This window comes from Panthera leo, chromosome F2 (assembly GCF_018350215.1).
Source record: "Panthera leo isolate Ple1 chromosome F2, P.leo_Ple1_pat1.1, whole genome shotgun sequence".
Classification (NCBI taxonomy): Eukaryota; Metazoa; Chordata; class Mammalia; order Carnivora; family Felidae; genus Panthera; species Panthera leo.
In genome coordinates, this window is record NC_056695.1 from 3,760,559 (window position 1) to 3,781,802 (window position 21,244).

At 35.9% G+C, this 21,244-nt stretch overlaps 1 protein-coding gene and 1 non-coding gene across 3 annotated transcripts in view; both read left to right on the forward strand.

Moving 5' to 3' along the window:
* SNTG1 (syntrophin gamma 1) overlaps positions 1–7,094 on the forward strand; it is a 564,503-nt gene extending 557,409 nt beyond the window's left edge. For both annotated transcript variants that reach the window (XM_042924327.1, XM_042924328.1), the window contains exon 18: positions 6,672–7,094. In XM_042924327.1, coding sequence (XP_042780261.1) covers positions 6,672–6,830 — 159 coding nt within the window. In that variant the 3' untranslated portion in view covers positions 6,831–7,094. The remainder of the gene's footprint in view (positions 1–6,671) is intronic.
* Positions 7,095–19,749: 12,655 nt separating this feature from the next.
* On the forward strand, positions 19,750–19,845 carry LOC122211319. Its single transcript, XR_006198627.1, has one exon. It is a non-coding gene; the product is annotated as a small nucleolar RNA SNORA5 (small nucleolar RNA).
* Positions 19,846–21,244: the final 1,399 nt, after the last annotated feature.

Below are 21,244 nucleotides of genomic sequence, written 5' to 3' on the forward strand. Positions count from 1 at the left end.
GTGTGTGTGTGTGTGTGTGTGTGTGTGTGTGTGACATTTCTTTATTTTCCATTAATGGATATTTAGGTTGTTTCCATATTTTGGCTTTGTAAATTATGCCGCAATGAATACGGAGGTGCATGTATCTTTTTGAATTAGTGGTTTTGCTTTCTTTGCTTATATACCCAAAGTGGAAATGCTGACTCATATGGAAGTTCTATTTTTTTAATGTTTATTTATTTTTGAGAGAGACAGAGACAGAACATGAGTGGGAGAGGGGCAGAGGGAGAGGGAGACACAGAATCAGAAGGAGGCTCCAGGCTCCGAGCTGTCAGCACAGAACCTTATTGGGGCTTGAACCCACAAACTGTGAGATCACGACCTGAGTTGAAGTCTGACGCTTAACTGACTGAGTCACCCAGGCACCCCTGGAAGTTCGTTTTTACTTTATGAGGACACTTCATAGTGTTTTCCATAGTGTCTGCACCAATTTACATTCCCATCAACAGGGTACAAGTGTTCCCTTTTCTCCACTTCCTCACCAACTCTTGTTATTTCTTGTCTTTCTGGTAATAGCCATTTAACAGGTGTGAGGTGATATCTCACTGTGGCTTTGATTTTCATTTCCCTGAGAATGAGTGATGCTGAGAGCACCTTTCCAAGTACCTGTTGGCCATCTGGATGTCTTCTTTGGGAAATATCTATTCAGATTTGTCCATTTTAAGAATCAGATTATCAGGGCGCTTAGGTGGCTCAGTAGGTTGTCTGACTTCAGCTCAGGTCATGATCTCACAGTTCGTACATCTGAGCCCCACGTCGGGCTCTGTGCTGACAGCTCAGAGCCTGGAGCCTGCTTCAGATTCTGTGTCTCTCTCTCTCTCTAACCCGTCCCCACTCATGTGTGTGCCCTCTCTCTCTCTCTCTCTCTCTTTTTCACTGTCAAAAATAAATAAACATTTAAAAAATTACAAATCAGATCATCATTTTGCTCTTGGGTTGTATGAATTATTTATATTTGGGGGATATTTATTGAGTCAGATTTTTACAAATATGACTTCACATTCAATAGTTTGCCTTTTTCTTTTGCTGTATAGAAGCTTTTTATTTTGATGTAGTCCCACTTATTTATTTTTGCTTTGTTGCTTTGTTTTTGGTGTTGGATCCCAAAAGAAAAAAATCATTGCCAAGACCAATGCCAAGGGGCTTACCATCTATGTTTTCTTTGAAAATTTTATGGTTTCAGTTATTACATTAAAGTCTTTAATCTATTTTGAGTCAATTTTTGTGTATAGTGTGAGATAGTGGGCCAGTTTTATTCTTTTATATGTGACTGTCCAGTTTTCCAACACCATTTATTGAAGAAATTGTCCTTTCCTCATTGTATATTCTTGGCTCTTTTGTTTTAAATGAGTTAGACAATATGCATGAGTTTAGTTTTGGAATCTTGATTCTATTCCATTGATGTGATGTATCTGTCTTTATGACAATGCCGTATCATCTTGATTCTATAGCTTCGTAATATAGTTTGAAATCAGAGTGTGATGCCGTCAGCTTTGCTCTTTCTCAAGGTTGCTGGGCTATTCAGAGTCTTCTGTGGTTCTATACAGATTTGGGGATTGTCTGTTCTATTTCTGTGAAAAATACTAGCGGAATTTTGATAAGGATTACACTGAATCTATAGATTGCTTTGGGTAGCATGGACATTTTAACAGTATTAATTTTTCTAATCCATAACCACAGAATATCTTGACATTTATTTGTGTCTTCAATTTCTTTCTATCACTGTCTTTTGGTGTCTAATGTACAGCTCACTTACTTCACTGGTTACATTTATTCCTTGGTATTTATTATTTTGATGTAATTATAAGTGAGTATATTTTCTTAATTTCTCTTTCTGATAGTTTATTATTAGTGTATGGGAATGTAATAGATTCCTGTATATTGATTTTATACCTTGCTGTTTTACTGAATTTACGTATTAGTGCTAATGTTTTTTAGTAGTGTCTTTGGGATTTTCTTTTATAATATCCTGTTATCTGCAAATATATGTATCTGTAGATATTTAAGTCCATCTGGTCCAATATGGGGTTTAAGGATGATGTTTCCTTTTGATTTTCTGTCTGGATGATCTATATATTGATGTAAGTGAGGTATTAATCCCCAACTTTTTTTTTTTTTTCAACGTTTTTTTATTTATTTTTGGGACAGAGAGAGACAGAGCATGAACGGGGGAGGGGCAGAGAGAGAGGGAGACACAGAATCGGAAACAGGCTCCAGGCTCCGAGCCGTTAGCACAGAGCCTGACGCGGGGCTCGAACTCACGGACCGCGAGATCGTGACCTGGCTGAAGTCGGACGCTTAACCGACTGCGCCACCCAGGCGCCCCTAATCCCCCAACTTTATTCTATTACTATTTCACCCTGTAGATCTTTTAATATTTGCTTTATATAGGTGCTTCCTAATTTATTAAATGTTAGAAAAACATAATTGATTTCGCCTATCGATTCATTTCTCTGCTCATTTAAGAAAGAAAAATGGACTTCTCTAAAAGATTATCTATACTTACTTTATTATTTTTTTGCACTCAATCACTTATGAACTGATTGCTATGAGTCTTTTGCATCCATTTCTCCATATAAACTTCTTTGTCAAGGATCAAAATGATCTCCATGTTGCTAAATCCAATAGTCAATTTCCAATTCTCATTTTCCAGACTTTGTGTTTTGTCTCTCTCTCTTCCCCGGCAATGACTGTTTTTTCTTTTCTTTTCTGTTTCTTCCCTACTTTCCTATATTTTATACTGCAGGATTCCTCAGATTAGTCCCTAATCCTTCTCTCTACATACCCTCCAAGCCTTGCCCTTCTCACTCAGATCACTGCTTTATCCTTTATCTCATCTTTGCTCTGACACATCCTAATTTTTATATCCTACCTTGATTTTTCTACACTAATATATACATATATATATAACATATATTATATATAACATATGTTATATATAATATATGTTATATATATATGTTATATATGTGTCATATGTTATACATATATATGTTATATATAATATACATGTTATATATAATATATATGTTATATATATGTTGTATATGTGTTATATATATGTTGTATATATGTTATATATCTATATATATATGTTACATACTTACCCTTTTAATCCTGTATGCTCTCAGATGTAACATGTCCGAAACCAAACTTGATCTTTCATGCAAACCCTGTTTTTTTTTCATAATTTCTCCATTTTACTAAATAACAACTCTCTCCTTTCAGTTGCTCAATCAAATATTTTGGAATCAACCTTGACTCAAGTTTACTTTCAAATCCTGCTCCTTTCCTTATTGAAAACTTTATAACTTCTTTCCTTTTTTTCAATCTTCTTCCCAAGAGCTTATTCTCAACAGTGTAGTCAGAATTATAATTTTAAGACTTATGTCAATTCTTGTCACTTCTCTGCTCAGAAATTTCCCTTGTTTTTTTTTCCATGTCACTCAGAGTAAAACTCATGAAGAGTTCCTATGGACTGCAAATTCTGACCTGTGTTATTTCTTTGACTTCATTTCCTAGATTTTTTTTCAGACATTCTAATGATTTACGCCTTAGTTCTGATTTTGCACACATGGCAATGGAGATTCTCTTATCTTGCAGCCCCTGCCTCACACACTTTTGCTGTCTTCTCTGCTTTCTTTTCTTTTTTTAAAAGTTTCTCTTTCCTTCTTATTTAGTCAGTTATTTTTTGAGGGAGAGAGAGGGCACAAGTGAGTGAGGGGCAGAGAGAGAGGGAGAGAGACAGAATCCCAAGAGGGCCATATAGGGAGGGAAAGAGAGGAAGAGAGATAGAGAGAGAAGCGGGACTCACTCATGGCGGGGCTCGAGCTCACCGGATACAGAGCTTGGACCCACAACCCGCGAGATCATGACCTGAGCCAGACAGAGTCTGATGCTTAACAGACTGAGCCACCCAGGCGTCCTTCTGTTTTATTTTCTTGACTTTACTTACAATTATTTCAGCAATATTATATTTAATTGATTTATAGTCTTGTATCTTGTGTCTTGCCACTAGAAATAAGTCCCTTCAGGACTTGGTTTGTCTGTTTTTCTCACTATTTTTTATCTTTCCACCAAGAAAAAGACTAAATGCCTATAAAGCACTCAATAAATATTCACTGAATGAATGAATGAATGAACAATTAAAATTTGAAGACAACTTATCTTTAGTGAGATTTATGGCGTTCAGAAGAGCTTTATCGTAAATAATCATAATAAATTTGATGTAAAAATAATAAATAATTTGATGGAGTCATTGTGGTTGCTCAGCAGGTAGATGGACAGATGTGTAGGTCTAGGAGTCATATTAGAAATGAGTAAATATATATATATTTATATATTATGTAAGTATATATATATACACATACATATATATCTGTATATACACATACATATATATCTGTATGTATACATACATATATATCTGTATATATATATATATATCTGTACATATATATAATATAATATATATATATCTGTATATATATGTATGTATACATGATAGTTAAAGCCCCAAGAACAGATATAGTTGCCAAAAGTGACCATGGAAACAGGAGAAAGATGAGTTGACATTGGAATCTAGAATCAAAATTGAGCGCATGTCTGCCTCCTGCTTTTTCTTCTTACCTATCACTTCCCGCCTACCACTCACGCTCCTGAAAAAAAGGTGTAAAAACTTCAAAGTGCCAATCTACATCAAATAATTGGCATATAATTTACAAGGTATGAATAATTGGAATGAGTAATCTTTCTAAAAATTTCTGTATGATTATTTATTTTTGACAACCAAGACATAATCTCCAAGTCACTAAAGATGTGGTAGAATTATTTTTGAGAAAACATTGTTATATTTTTACCCACTTGCAATATTCAGATGTTTTCACCTTTACCAAGAGTGAATTGCATGTTTTTTTCTGGTTTTATTTTTTGTAACAGTACATGGGCACATGCAGATTTTCCAAAACTTTACCACACCTTTCATATCTGGTGGACTTAATCTGGGTTGATATCAAACATATTCAAAGTCTCCGGGTGACATAAACTGGCGGCACAAAGAGCGAGGGGATGAACAGGTGACTTTGACACAGAGTTAAGGCAAGCAGAAAGCTGCTCGTGGGCAAATACACGTCATGTTGCCAATGAAGTGGGTTGTTAAAAAGAAAACTTCTGAAATAATTTATGATGGGGTGACTGAAAGCATTTTTCGGTTAAAGCCTTTAAGGAAATGAGAATAACTAAATCAGATCTTTGCTGTTTTCCAGAATCAGCTAACATTTGCCATAGGAAGCTGTGAAATACAATACCAAAGTTTTGAAGGGAAGTACTGAGGCAGCATAGCTGTTTTATCTATATCGTACAGAACTATGAGTGAATTTGTGTTGCGCTCTTAGTGTGTTTCTGCTGCATGACCTGAGACAATATGCCTAAGCTGAATTATTTTATTTCAATAGTTTCCTGGTGGATGGCAGATATTACACTCTGTCCCAACTGAATAGACACGTTGTGTTGTTTCTCATCGTCGCATATTACGAATTGCAAACACAATTAATGTGCATATCCGTTGTAATTCTGCATCCTTTATTACAAATGTGTAACGATAAAGCAACAACTTTGTCAGAAGTTTCGTGTGGTGTATTACCCTCTAGCGAATCCTCTTTGTGATAATTTTGTCATACAGATTCCATTCAGCACACGTATGTGTCTCCTCTCTATCCTCTTGAAATTAAGACATTTCTATGGGACGATTGATGGTTTTCCATAAAAAATATTTGTGACGTCAGCTTTTAAAATCTATCCTGAATATCACCTCCTGATTTTACAGCCAGTCTGACACCATTCGTGTTTGAAAAACAAAAAAGAAAAAAAACAAAACGCCTTGTTTCTTTTCTCTCTTTTTTTTTTTTTTTTTTTTCTGCAACGTGGGATACAAATTTCCTTAAAGATCTCAATGGGAAATGCTTTTAAAAACTTCAAACTATTATTGGGCCTTGGTTGAGTTTTGTTTTGTTTTGTTTAAACAGTCAGATACAACAAATTTAAATAATCAAATACAACAGTTAAAATTAGTTACATTTAAAATTAATGCATGTATTTTATTTTGGAACGGCACCATTTGGCTCCTGGTGCCGTAAATATTGATATACCTTTGCTTTCAGCATTTCGTATTCAGTGTCTTATGACAAATTGTAACTTATTCTACAGAATAATGAAGAATATTTTTTAAATATTTTAATCCAAATGTATCATTGGAAATGTGTATAAAGAGGTGAAAAATACTTTTTAAGCCACTCCCATGTTTCTCTTGTACTTTATCGAGAATAAGATTTTATTCTGGCCAAATATATCTCTATGCAGCATTTACCAATACTGAAGTGACTTTCATAGATAATAAGAATGTTTAGCATTTCTAGCCTCGGACTGCCATGTTTTGAAGTAAATCTTCAATACACATGAAGTTTACATATTGAATAAAAAGGCCTACAGTTTATACGCATTGGATATAATTAACTGGTTCCAATTGGTTTTATCAAGCTTCAAAAAATGACTATTATCTAGTTGTCTAGTTATTACCAAGTGTTTTCAAGACACTGATTTGTATTTGGTCTGAAGCTTTTCTCGTTCCTTTGCAGGAGCTGGAATTTTCAAATCTGTTCGCTGTTCTCCACTGCATTCATTCGTTCTTTGCTGCCAAAGTAGCTTGTTTGGACCCTCTCTTTTTAGGCAATCAGGCTGCAGCTTCCGCTGCTCCCAGCTCTGCTACAACAAGCAAAGCCAAGTACACAACCTGACACACGGGGCTTCCTTTTGCCATGTACCATGACTGTACAAACAGAATAAACATCCTCATCATTTTAGACGCTGGAGAAACAATGGTGTCACCAGGTCGACAGTGAATTCGATTTGAAATTTCAGCAGAAAACAAGAAGGTCCTAAGGGATCTCAAAAGCATTTCTGTTTTGGAAGGCATTTGTGAATAATCTTAAAAGAACCTAACAGCTCGTTCTCACTCAGTTTATTTGTACCAGTATTTCATCAAAAGTGAAGACAAAAAAATGAATGATTCAAAGTATGTACATAATATAAAAAAATTGTAAGCTACCTATAAATAAAAATACCACTTAAATGGTTATTTCTGTATTTTAGATTATTTTGTATGACAGATACCTGTCGGGCCAGATCATGAACTAATGCCCTATCATTGAATTATAAGTAATATAAAGGAAGCAGACCGTATGGAAGCAAGGAAACAAAGCATGCAAAATTTCATCAAGGAAGAAAGCACTTTAATTTGCTGATGCAGAGTTTTCTGTGTATTCTCATTCTGCAACATGACACTGGCACTCCAATTTTGTTTATCTTGTGGTCAAATATTCTTAAGAATTTCAAAAGAATAAATTCATTGATTCCATGATAGTCACAATGTAAAATGTATTATTTTTCCTTAAATCACTGAAACCAACGTTTTATCGCTGCTAGTGTCAACCAAATATGCCAAAAGATGCTCATTTAATTACGAATGAAGAAAACATTCATGAACCTCTTGTTCTTTCCTTCGTTTAAGGAGATTTTTACTTACATAATGGGATTTGGTATCGCATTAAAGTTTCATAAATTTTCAGTGACCCCAAAAACTTTTGTAGAGAAAGTCGTAGCGACATATGTGGCATGTGAAACAATTCTTTGTAATCCTAATTCTAGTTATTTACGGATTAAAATGATCATAGGGTATAGTCTCGAAGTTTTACTTATGTTAGGGAAATGACATTTTCCCATTTTAGTAATATTTTATGAGAAAATAAGGTGAGATATGAAAATAAAATTTTAAATTTCTAACTTACCATGTCATAAAAATGATTATATAAGGCTAAACTAAGTGGGTTATTTTAGGTATCTTGTGTTAGTAAATGTAAAGGGGATGGAAATCGGAAAACATCAGAGGTATGTGCACATGACAGATCCCAGGAGTTACATGACCATTTGTTTAATGTCAAGAACCTTCTCCTTTACTACAGCTGTACGGAGATCTGCTTTTAAACAACCGACTATTAAAAAAAGAAAGATTACTTGTATGTTAACATGCATGTCCCCAACTAAATCAAACACTGGATATTTCCTTGTGAAGATGATGAAATACCCAATAAGTTGGTTTGATTGTCTTTTTTTTTTCTTTTTCAATATTTTTTTAATGTTTATTTTTGAGAGGCACAGAGAGACAGAGCATGGGTGGGGGGAGGGCAGAGGGAGAGGAAGACACAGAATCCAGAGCAGGCTCCAGGCTCTGAGCTGTCAGCCCGGAGCCAGACGCGGGGCTTGAACCTGTGAACCACAAGATCATGACCTGAGCCGAAGTCGGTTGCCCAACTGATGGAGCCACCCAGGCACCTCTGATTTTCTTTTCTTAAATAGGACAAAAAATTTACGAAAGAAAGGATCAAAATTGTTTGCAAAAAGGACACATGATCGTTATACTGACAAATGTATCAAACTATTTCCATAATCATCCTAAATTATTAATTCACTTTGTGTCTGGTTAATTCGTAAGCACATTGAGATTGAAAAGAAAAAACCCAGGGTTCATAATTGTAACTGGCAAGAGTTAAGTTGCATCTAGGACGCCTTATTGAAAGAACTGTGGCAAATAGGACACCACGTGGTTTTTACATGGTTTCTTTTGACCGTGAAATGAATATATACTCAAAATGGGGAGAACACTGTGAAATTACTGCTCACTAGCTATTGGCCGAACAGGACAGTCATTCTAAAGCCAGGAGCCCGCCAAAAGCAGGCTTCAGGAAGGCCTGGAGCCTGGGGAGGAAGAGCAGAGAGACGCCTGCCCCTTAGGGTGGGTAGCAGTACGAGCAGGTTCCTTGCAGAATCTCTGCTGTGAGTTAGACGCGTATCTCAGAGCGCCCCACATTGGGGCAGCGTGGATGTGTCCACAGGGAGATCATCCGGTCTGTGGGGAGGAGGAAGTGGGCTCAGCCACCAGGACAAAAAAAAAAAGGAAGTCGTTTTAAACCCTTACATAAGTGCAATGTAATCATTTTTAAAAGCAATGTCAGGTTTATAAAAGCTCCGTTTTAAATATACAAAAGACAATTTAATGAAATATCCTTTTTGTTGTATAATAAAAAATCTTCTAGCCTGTGCTTAGGTGTATGAAGGAAACGGTGCACAATGAGATATGTATGGGTATATATCTCCTTGTACAACACACACACACACACACACACATATGTGTATATGTATATAATAAAATGCTACCCACAAATTATATTAGATGAATATATTTCAAATATATATATTTAATATACTTTAAATTTACACTGTAAATTGTAGCTTGAATTAAAATTTATGATAATACGATATTGTGTTTATTTTTGATACCATTGATTAAAAAAGAAAAAAACAAACCTAACAGGCCTAAATTGCTGCTTAACATTAGTGGAGCACCTACCTATTAGAAAAATATTACTCTGATGTTCATCAGTTACCAAATAGTATTTAACACTTTCCTTTACAGTGGAATGATTAGCCACTGTGGTTTGTTATAACTGGAACTATTTGAATGAGAAAGATTAAAAAATGAACAAAATACTCAGATAAATCTCTATTTCTCATGTAATGTAGGTTTAGGTGCATGAGATTTACTCATCAAATCCTCGTTTGTACTAGAGCACATTTTAATAGCAGAATGCTTCATTATGTGTTAACCCCTCCAGTGCCTTGGGATATGTGTGTATGTGTGTGTGTGTGTGTGTGTGTGTGTATACATATTATACATGTATGTATACATATGTATGTGTATGTATGTATGTATGTATATATGTATGCATACATATATATGCACATTAAAGGGTTCATTATACTGTACATAGTGCAAGCTCAAAGGAATATTATATTATAGGTACTTAGGCCAGAGAAGGGAGTTCAAATATCATTTGAAATATTTGCTAACTACTATAATAATGTATTTTGCCTGATAAAGAATAACAATTCATTTAAGCTGAAATATATTAAAGCAGGGGCATTTTAATTTGTTATACCGCAGCAAATATTTATTTCAAATATACTTTAAGATAGAATGTGTAATGTGTACCCCAACATTTACCATCTAACACTATTTTAAAGGGAGAATAAGCAGCTAATCATTCTTGCCCATTTTTCAGGCAGGTACCAGCTTAGGGTCTTAAAGTCTGTGCTCACAAAACTGTCATTAGGCAAGAAGAAAAGTAATTACTTGAAAATAAATGTCAAGTTCATATTAACCATAAAAGCAGAGAAATTTTCCTTTGGGTGCATTGGTTTATAGATCGACGTTTCCCTCATTTACAATGACAAAGCTTATTCATAAACTTTGTTTACATGGAATGCTGGGTTTGAGAGAAGCTTGATTTATTATTGTGGAAAAGTAATAATCCTAACAATGATTTAGAATTACTGCTAGAAATCAGCAGGTGGAGAAGCTTTAAAAGCACAAGGATGATCTTGTGCTTAACTTTTTAAGGTAAGTGTACACGTTCTGATATTAATAACAAACATTTTGCTACTCTTAATAGTGCTGTACTCATGAGCTCTTAAGGAATTGCTTTATTCATACCTCTAAAACTCTTGTTTATGATTTATTCTTATTCCTTAATACTTCAAAGTCATAATTCACTTATTTGCACATTTGAAGTTGCTTTTGAAGATAAATAAAATGTTATAAATGTTATATATTTTATACATATCAAAAATGCAATGACAATACCAGAAATATGAAATGTAAATATATTTATTTCATTTTTAATTGTTTCGGTGGATGTTTGTAAAATGTAAATTAATATCTGTGACAAATGACTTGTCACTTCGTTCTTTAAGTTCATTAATGTACTACTAACAAAACTGTACCTTTTCTAATGAAGCATACTGGAAAATAAAAACAAATACTTTTTACTACATTTGCATTTTCACTTCTTGGGTTTGATCTGTAAGTTTCATGTGTGTTTAGAGCATGATTCTGGGGACTTAACTGAAATGGACTGGGACAAATATGAGCTAACAGCCTGGGGCACAGACCTCTTGGGGCATGATCTGTTCTGGTTCATCAATATTTACCAAGATTGCATGTCTGACCTCCAAAGGCTCTAAAGGTTGAAGAAAGATGCTATCTGCCAAATTACTTAAACAGCCACAATTACAACTTTTGAAAACATGAGAACTTTGATATTTACACGGTGGTCCATTGAGAGCAGAGTCTACACTGAGAGCACTGGCCTGACAGGGCGTCATCGTCTGGCCATTTGTAACCGGAGCAGCTCATCTCATATGTCATACGAGACCACAATGGTCTTTCGGGTAAGTATAGTGTGGTAAGAGACTGATTACAGGAATCACTTTGAGACAATTCTGATATCTAATGTTTATTTATTTTTGAGAGAGACAGAGACAGAATGCAAGTGGGTTGGGGCAGAGAGAGAGGGAGGCACAGAATCCGAAGCAAGCTCCAGGCTCTGAGCTGTCAGCACAGAGCCCGACGCGGGGCTCGAACTGACAGCTGTGAGATCGTGACCTGAGCCGAAGTCAGACGCTCAACCGACTGAGCCACCCAGGTGTCCCAAGACAATTCTGATATCTACATTATTCTAGCTGTTAAATGAACATCTCTCTCATTTTTGATACTCTCTTTTTCTGTTTTGGGGAAAAAAAACTGATGGAAAAATAGTACATGCCCATCATAAGTAGTTTAAGCAATTAAGAAGAATATTAAAAAGTAGGGATTATATTAAACCTTGGCAGCACAAAAATAAACATAATTCACTTTAGATAAATGTTGTTATATATACCCATGTTTATATAGAGCCAAAAAGAAGTATTAATTACTTGATATACTGATGGACAAGTACGTGGATTTAAATGCTTCTATAAATATATTCCTGCAAAAAGCACAATATAAAATAAACCGGTAACTGTGTTTTGGGGGAATGTATGAACAATAATAGCAAAACGTGGATTTTTAAAAGTTGACTACCTATTAGGAAAAAGTAGAATTATGGTATATTTTAAAAGGATCGGGACTTCAAGAATATTCTCTTCTTTAATTTTTTAAGATTCATTCAAGTTTAAATACAAAAATACCAACTTTCCTGAATAGAGTTCTGTACATTTTGATAAATGGATATAATTGTGCACCACCACCAAGATAAAAATATAGCATAGTTCAATCGCACCAATAAATGCCACTTTGTAGACAACCCCTTGTAACCCTAACCCTTGTAAACTATTGATTTGTTTTCTGTCCCCAGAGCTTTCCTTTTTCAAGACTGAAATGTACAGTCTTTCATCTTTTGATATTATTCCCACTCTTTTGGGAGATCACTTCTCCACAGAAAGTATTTTTGGGTATGTTCTCTGTCAAAAGGATACCAGTCTTGATCCCTTTTGTTGTGTCCACAAAGGTTCTACCGGCTTTGCCCTTCGCCCACTGTATCCCTTCTGTCTTCTGTCACAGGCACCTCTATCCAGGCTAGGAGTCTTCTAGGCACGAAACAGGTACTACCTCTTACATGAACAAGTATGGAATGAAGGAAATAAACATATCTGTGTAATGTCAATTCCAGTTAAGGAAAATACAACAGTCATTTTTTTTTTTAACTTAAGAGGTTTCATGAGTTTACTTTTATGTGAACACAGGTTTTTAACTTATTTGAATAAATACCAAGCAGGGTAATTGCCGGATCATAGGGTAAGAATATGTTTAATTTTGTCAGAAATTATCCAAACTTCTTCCAGTTGTGCGTTCCCACCAGTAATGAATGTGAATACCTTTTCTCTACATCCTCACCAACAGTTGCTATTGTGAGTGTTTGAGATTTTGGCCATTCTAACAGGTATGTTTTGGTATCCTTATTTCACCATAAGCAGAATAAGATTCTTTGTTCCTAGTGCCCAATAGCTTCTGTTCTCCCCAACTCTTTCAACCTGAGATTCCTCATCATCTTTGTATGTGTTGGTGAGAGCTGCTGTCACAAAGTACCACAAATTGAGCGGCTTAAACAACACAAGTCTATTAGCTCTGGTCTGGAAGCTAGAAATCCAAGATCGAGGTACCAGTAGGACGATACACCCTGTGAAGGCACTAAGGAAAGATCTGTTCCAGGATTCTTTCCAAGTGCCCGGGGTTCCTTGACAACGTAATTGCAATCTTCACATGGTATTCTCTGTGTGTGTGTGTGTGTGTGTGCGCGCGTGCGTGTCCTTTGTTATGGTCAAATTGGATTAGGGGGTCTGCCATACTCCACTATGACCTCATCTTAACTCCCTACGTCTGCAGTGGCCCTCTTCCCAAGTAAAGTCACATTCTGATGTCTGGGGGTGAGGATTTTAACCTATCAATCTTGAGGAGAACGCATTTCAACACATAGCAGTCCTTTAGATGGCAACTTAAATGTCCCTTACAACGAGAAGCTTTTTTCCTTCTCTTCCTCAGAAAAACTGAATTCTTTCCGCCATGTACTTATAACACTTGGCCATGTGAATTGCTACGGTTTAATTTACCGTCTTCCCTACTAAGCTTGAATTTCTAATTTCTGGGAAGGCAGAGACTACGTCCATGTTGCTTACCTTTGTTACCACCTCACACCATGTCTGGAACACAGACGTGCCTCACGAAAGGTGTTCCTGTTGAGTGATTTTAATAACCAAAAGTGAGGTTTTGTTCAGAATTGAAGTGGATGCCATTACAAAAGTGACATTATTCTATTTCAATCATTATCCTAACATAATTGCTTATGTTTCTAAGAAAATAATTGGAGAGTTTGCTCTTACACGGAACTGCTAATCATATAAATAATAGCAGGCAAGATAAGAAAACAAGAGTTGATATTCCTCTGCACTTTTTCTGTTTGATTTTTTAGAACTGATATTTCTTATCTTGCATTGTCATTTTATTAAAAACATCTTGGGGGGTGCCTGGGTGGCTCACTGGGTTAAGTGTCCGACTTCGGCTCAGGTCACGATCTTGTGGTTCATGGGTTCAAGCCCCACCTCAGGCTGTGTGCTGACAGCTCAGCCTAGAGCCTGCTTCAGATTCTGTTTCTCCCTCTCTCTCTGTCCCTCCCCACTTGCACTCTGTCTGTCTCTCTCTCAAAAATAAATAATCATTGGGGCACCTGGGTGGCTCAGTGGGTTAAGCGGCCGACTTCGGCTCAGGTCATGATCTCGCGGTCCGTGAGTTCGAGCCCCGTGTCAGGCTCTGTGCTGACAGCTCAGAGCCCGGAGCCTGTTTCAGATTCTGTGTCTCCCTCTCTCTCTGACCCTTCCCCGTTCATGCTCTGTCTCTCTCTGTCTCAAAAATAAATAAACGTTAAAAAAAATTAAAAAAAAAAATAATCATTAAAAATTTTTTAAAAATATATCTTGTAGTTATATATATGTGTATATATATACACATTTTAGTAATCTATAAATAGTAATATATAATAGTGATCTATAGCTAGTCGTGTATAAATACATCTTAAACTTGTCAAGTTTTATACTGAGTAGTACAGTATATTGTTCTCTATGGAACAATTAAATAATTTTTAGAGAATTTTTCTAAAAGCAAGGATAAAAGAAAAAATTCAAAATTAAGGCATTGTAAAGTGAACAATGAAAAACATATATAGATCTAGAATTGTACAGAGAAACTCAATTTACTAATTCAGTGAAATACACTCGGGAAGATAAAAATCATCAAAATGCATCCAGGGAGAATAAGGGTCTTTGCTACCTAGCAGTAACCAGTTAGCTTTCTTAAGAATATTCAGGATGAGAGAAACTACTTTAACTCTTCTTTTCTTGAGTTAGTGATTTCGTTCAATAAATAAGATAAGTGAAACCAAAGAATCAAAGTCAAATAACCATGAATATGTTATGTTGACATTTCCAAATGACTTTGAATGTGCAGTAATGGGATTTGCAGATCTGCTTTATGACAGTTCCCACAAAATGATTATGTGGAACAAAATTATGTCATTTCTAAAAAATGATTGTGTTGCCATGGTCACCTCTGTCAGAAACACTCTATCTAATCTCTTCTATACACAGTACCTTCAGCTTCATGATCCAGTTAGGTTTAAAACTCTAGAGCACGGTAATTATGTATAACTTACTCTATTCTTTTTTATAGAAAAGGTTGCAAATGATGATCACCTACTGTTTTAAAATAATTTTTTGATGTGAAATTTATATCACATAGAATTATTTTAAAGTAAACAATTCAGGGGCATTTAGTATATTCACAGTATTGTGCTATCAACCGCCTCTGTCTAGTTTCAAAACGTTTCCATCATTCCAGAGTAATATCATTATCCATTAGGCAATTTCTTCCTATTCTCCCTTCCCCCAGACCCTCATCACCATCTGTATGCATTTTGTCTTCATGGATTTAATGTATTCTGGATATTTCATATAAATGGAATGATACAATATGTGACCTTTTTGTCTTACTTTTTTCACTCAGCAGAATGTGCTTGGGGTTCATCTATGTTGTTGTGGGAAACAGTTCATTCCTTTATATGGTTGAATACCCAGCTACTCTGTTAACATAGGAAAGGAAGGTAATAATTCTGCTCATTTGAGTTCCAAGTCCCAGTCAGAAAAGTCAATAGTGCTGGGGTCAGAGGAAATGAAGAAAAATCTAAGTCTATTATTAGATTCAGAATGGCCTCCATGAAATATTTAAATAAACACAATTTGTCTCTCAAAGTGGGCCATCTTTTCTCCTGCACCTCACTGCATGTTTTCCGCATAATGCAAATAATTTATGTAGTGCTCTAATGTTCCTCCTCAAACCTTCCTGGCTTAGTGTTGCCTAACATGCTCCAAAATTATGATATTCTTATCCGTATTTTATCAAAATTCATATTCCCTAAATTCCATTAAGCTAAGAGAAATATTGGGGAGTAAAATTAGAATGAATTCAAATTGATGGATATTAATGACAATAGATAACACTTTTATAGCATTTACTATGTTTTCAGTATGCTTCTGAGTTGTTTACATATATTAACTCATTCAACCTTCTTCATGGCAACCTTTAAGGTAGGTTTCAATATTATCCCTATTCTATGGGTAAGAGCATAGAGTTTAAACAGATTTCCCTAAATCCTCTAGCAAATTAGAAAAGCAGGATAAAATGAGTAGAACATTGCTAGAGTTCATATATATATATGTGTGTGTGTATATATACACACATATAGAGAAAGAGATTTCATATATATATATATACATACACACACACACACACACACACACACACACACACACACACACTTGCAAAGTACTTAAATAGAATTTCAGTCCCAGTAATTACCTAAAAGTTGGGGGCATTAGAAAAGTGGGTAAGTTTTTTACTTGTTTTTATTTGCAATCAGACATGGGAGCAAAGATCCACAATGTTGTCAATGATTGCATGTTTGGCCTTGTGGATTGCTCTGAGGTGTTGTTCTACTTCACAATATGCTTTGATAGGGATGCCTGAGGTCTCAAATTCATGAGATTACAACCAGTGTATTCACAGTGGAATCTCTAGCAATGAAAGTAGGCACTCCCTTCAGGAGTAGATGCTCTTTACATGCAGAGAATATATTGCACAGAATCTGTGTAATATAGTGGTAGGTGCTGTGACAGCAAGATCGCCACTGACATAGACCTTACCTCTATGGTTGACCTGTGCCAACACCAGGTTCTTTGTACCAAGGCCACGTGGTTCCAACTTCTCTAGACTTCTTTTAAATGACTATTACTATTGCCCTATACTTCTTCTTGCTCACAATCTTTGAACCTGGGGTGACCTCTACCTGGAAACTTATTCATTAATTTACAGGCATCACTTCTATTCACTCCAGGTGTCATTTTTAATGTCACTTTTTTCAATGAAGCTTTCCTCGATACCCCTGCTTTCCACCACCATCACTGAGACCTGTGAGATACATTTCATTATCTTTTTTTGGTATATAAGGAAACTGAGAAAACCTGCCTATTCATTTTCGCAAGATTAGGCAAAGGGTAATTAAAATAGATTGAACGCAAGTTTGGTGGCTACATAAAACATGGAGAGAAAAATGCACACTGGCTGGGAAACTTAGGACTCATGAAAGGGAATGACCGTGAAATCTTTGCGTTTTCTTATTGACTCATGTGTCTCAGACTGGCTAGTGGAGAAAGCAGCAACTCCGGACACCCATAAACACAAATTAGTAAAGGTTCCGAGGAAAACACGTTCACTTTAGCCACATGGCCTGGTAAGGGACAAACTAGCAAGATAGAAAACATTTGGACGGCAGATGTGAAGACAGAATGTGAGAAATGACAAAAACTGAAAAAGAAAGAGAAAACAGACTGAAAACAAATGAGCAGGGCATCAGAGATCTGTGGGCTTAAAGCAAAAAATTTAACATTTTTGTCATGGGAATCCCAGAAGGAAAGGAAAACAATGGTGGAGTTAAATCATATTTGAGGAACTAATGGCTGAAAACGGTCTCAATTTGCAAAATATGTATACGTATAGATTCAAGTACCTGACTGAACCCCAAACAGGATAAATTCAAAGAAGTAAATTACAAAATAAATCACAGTCAAACTATATCAAAGTGAAAACATTTATTTTGTCAAACTATAGGCAAAGCAAATGAAAGTAATAAGAGAGAAAGGACTCTTTGCCAGTAGGAGGAAAAAACCCAGCTAAGAGGATAGTAAATTTCACTTCTGAAACCACAGTGGCCAGAAAGAAGTAAGACAATACTTTCCAAGTATTGAAAGAAATGGTTTATCAACCCACAATACTATATACAATAAAACTACCCTTCAATAATAAGGGGGAAAGATTGGGAAGTGGAGTATAGCCTGGAGTGGTCACTTCCCTTCTTGCCCAGGCAAGGGTGCTGGGGCATAGCCCCGCCCTCTGTGGCTCTTGGCCCCGCTGACCGGAAAGGCTGATAAAAAAAACACCTGAAAGCTGTACTGTCCAGTGGTGCTCAAACAAAGAGAAAGACAGGCAGAACCCATTGCTTTTAGGGCAAAGCCAGTGGCCTTGTTTTGTAAGGGAACTCTATATGCAGACTGAATTAAGACAACAAAGAGTGTTGCCATTTTTAGAGCTGCTCCTCCTGTGGCAGTCAAGCAAAGACTCTAATTCATAGCTATGTTCACCATTCAATACAGCCTTCAGCTTATTGGACCAGGGAACTCAGCCAGAGCAAATGGCAAAATGCAAAGCTCATTCAACAGTCGGGGGTACAGTAGCACTTGAACACAGAGCAAAGCTTCTTTGTGGCCGTGGCTTCCCTCATCTGCAAACCAAAACCAGTGGCCTCACTTAACCAGGAAATTTAGCGTACACTCTTGCCAAATTTGAATCCCCAGTGAGTCATACAGGCCTTGTATCCTGTCTTGGGGCCCTCCCAGGGCAGGGAAGCTAATTCATACCACACCTACAAATGAAAATAGTGCCCAGTCCTAACTATCTAGTAAGCCTAACCAGAGAATCCAGGTAATTGCAGAGCCCACCATGAAGGGAACCAAGCCAGTAGTCTTATTTAACTGTTCTAAGGCAGTGGAACAATCCCTCACCTTTCCTAGCCTCACATTTTGAACCTATGACGTCAGGAAGAGGAATCTGATTAACTCTAATGTTCGGATGCCAATGTAAGGAATCAAGGATTATGAAAAATCAGGTAAATATGACACCACCAAAGTATACTAATATAGCTGGAATAATTGATCAGAAAAAATGGGAGGGGCGCCTGGGTGGCTCAGTCGGTTAAGCATCTGACTTCAGCTCAGGTCATGATCTCGCAGTTTGTGAGTTCAAGCCCCGCGTCAGGCTCTGTGCTGATGAGCCTGGAGCCAGCTTCAGATTCTATGTCTCCCTCTCTCTCTGTCCCTCCCCTACTTGTGCACTCTCTCTCTCTCTCTCTCTCTCTCTTTCTCTCTCTCTCTCAAAAATAAGTAAACATTAAAAAAAACTTAAAAAAAAAGAAAAATGGGAAAAAAGAAATAGAGATCAATGAACTGTCAGACAAATAATTTAGAATAAATCTCTCAAAGTACTGTAATGAAATATAAGAACACAGGCGACTAAAATGAAAATTTAAAAAAAAGAAAACATTGCATGAACAAAACAAGAAGATATACAAAGCAATTGGAACCATTAAAATGAACGAGCAGAGATCTTAGAGGTAAAAAATACAATAACTGAAGTGAAGAATTCAATTCTTCAAAAGTAGAATTGATCATGCCAAAGCAAAAATCAGAGACATGGATGATAGGACATTAGAAATCATCCAGTCAGAGGAGCAAAAAGAAAAACAAAGAGAAGCAGTGAATAAAGCCTAAGAGTGAATAAAGAAAGCCTATGAGACACAATAAAAAGAAACAATACTTGCATTATGGGAATTCCATAACCAGAAGACAAAAAGACAGGAACAGAAAGTATATATAAAGCAGTAATGGCTGACCACTTCCCAAGCCTGGGGAGAGAGATAGATATTCAGATCCACAAGGCCAAAAGGACCCCCAAAAGGTTGAAGTTGACTAGGGCTACACTAAGACACATTGTAAGTAAATTGTCAAAAGTCAAAGACAAAGAAAAAAATTTGAAGCAGCAAGAGAGAAGAAAAAAGTTACATACAAGAGAACCCCCATAAGACTGTGAACAAATTTCTCAACAAAAATTTGTCAGGCCTACACAGCCGTGTCAAATTCGGTGCCTACCCATCCGTGGCAGGCGCCGGCCTGAAATAGATGACAAGGATTATTTCTTATTTAGAGATGGTGACATCTCGGAAAGTATGTAGACTGAAATAAATCATTATTGAAATGGCATGAAGTGAAGCTGCCCATTACAGTGAAGTTGTGAAATCTTTCATCATGTAAATAATTTTCATGTCTCTCTTTTATAGTAAACTAATGGTATCAAAAAAAAAAAAAAGAAAAGAAAAAAAAAAGAAAAGAAAAGAGAAGAAAAGAAAAGAAAAGAAAAGAAATTTGTCAGGCCTGGAAAGAATTGAATGATATATTCAACATGTTGAAATAAAATACCATTAACCAAGAATTCTATGCTGTTTTCCTTCAGAAATGAGTTATAAAGTCTGTCCCAAACAAACAAAAATTGAGAGAATTCATTACCACTACACGTGCCTTATAAGAAATGCCACAGGGAGTTCTGTCAATGGAAGTAAGAAGATGCTAATAAAAGTCATAAAATTATTAAAAATGTAGCATTAAACTCACTGGTAATAGCAAACACATGGTCAGAATTAGATTCTGTGATTTGGTAATGGTAATCCACAATTCACCCATAACTCTAGTTGAAAAGTTTAAAAAGGAAAAATAAGCATAACTATAATAATGTTATTACAAATCTATCTGTATACAAAATATACATACAAAATGTAAACACTATGTAAATGGTAACAGAATAACCTAAAATGTGAAGGGAAGGAGAAGTAAAAGTGTAAAGTTTAGGAATTCTAATGAAGGTAAGTTGTTTTCAGCTTAAAACACAGGGTAATAATTTTAAGATATTTTATGTAAGTCTCCTGGTAACCAGGATGCAAATATCTGTAGCAATTACACAAAAGAACATGGAAAAGAAGTTAAAGCATACTGATACCAAAAGACATCAAAACATGAAAAAGGACAGTAAGATAAGAAACAAAGAATGATGGATCTATAAAACAAGCAGACAACAATTAACAAAATGGAAATAATAAATCCTTAATTACATTAAATATAAATGGATTAAATTCCCCAATATAAAGATATAATGAGTGAATGGATTAAAACAACAAACAATTAAACAGGATCAAACAATGTGCTGCCTATCAGAAACTCATTTTCACCTTAAAGGGACACATAGAGAGAGAATAAAGAAATGGAAAAAGCCACTGCAAGCAAATGGTAAAAGGAGGAGAAGAAGGAGGAGAATAATTCCAAGTATTTATGCACCCAACATCAGAGCACCTAAATATATAAAGCAAAATTAATGGAGCTAAAAGGAAAAATAAACAATAATACAATAATAGGTGGGAATTTTAATACCCACCTTCAATAATGTATACATCAATTTGAAAGAGAATTAATAAGGAAATACTGGATTAGACCAAATGGAACTGATAGTATATATACAGGCATACCTCAGGGATATTGTGGGTTCAATTCTAGAATACCACTATAAAGT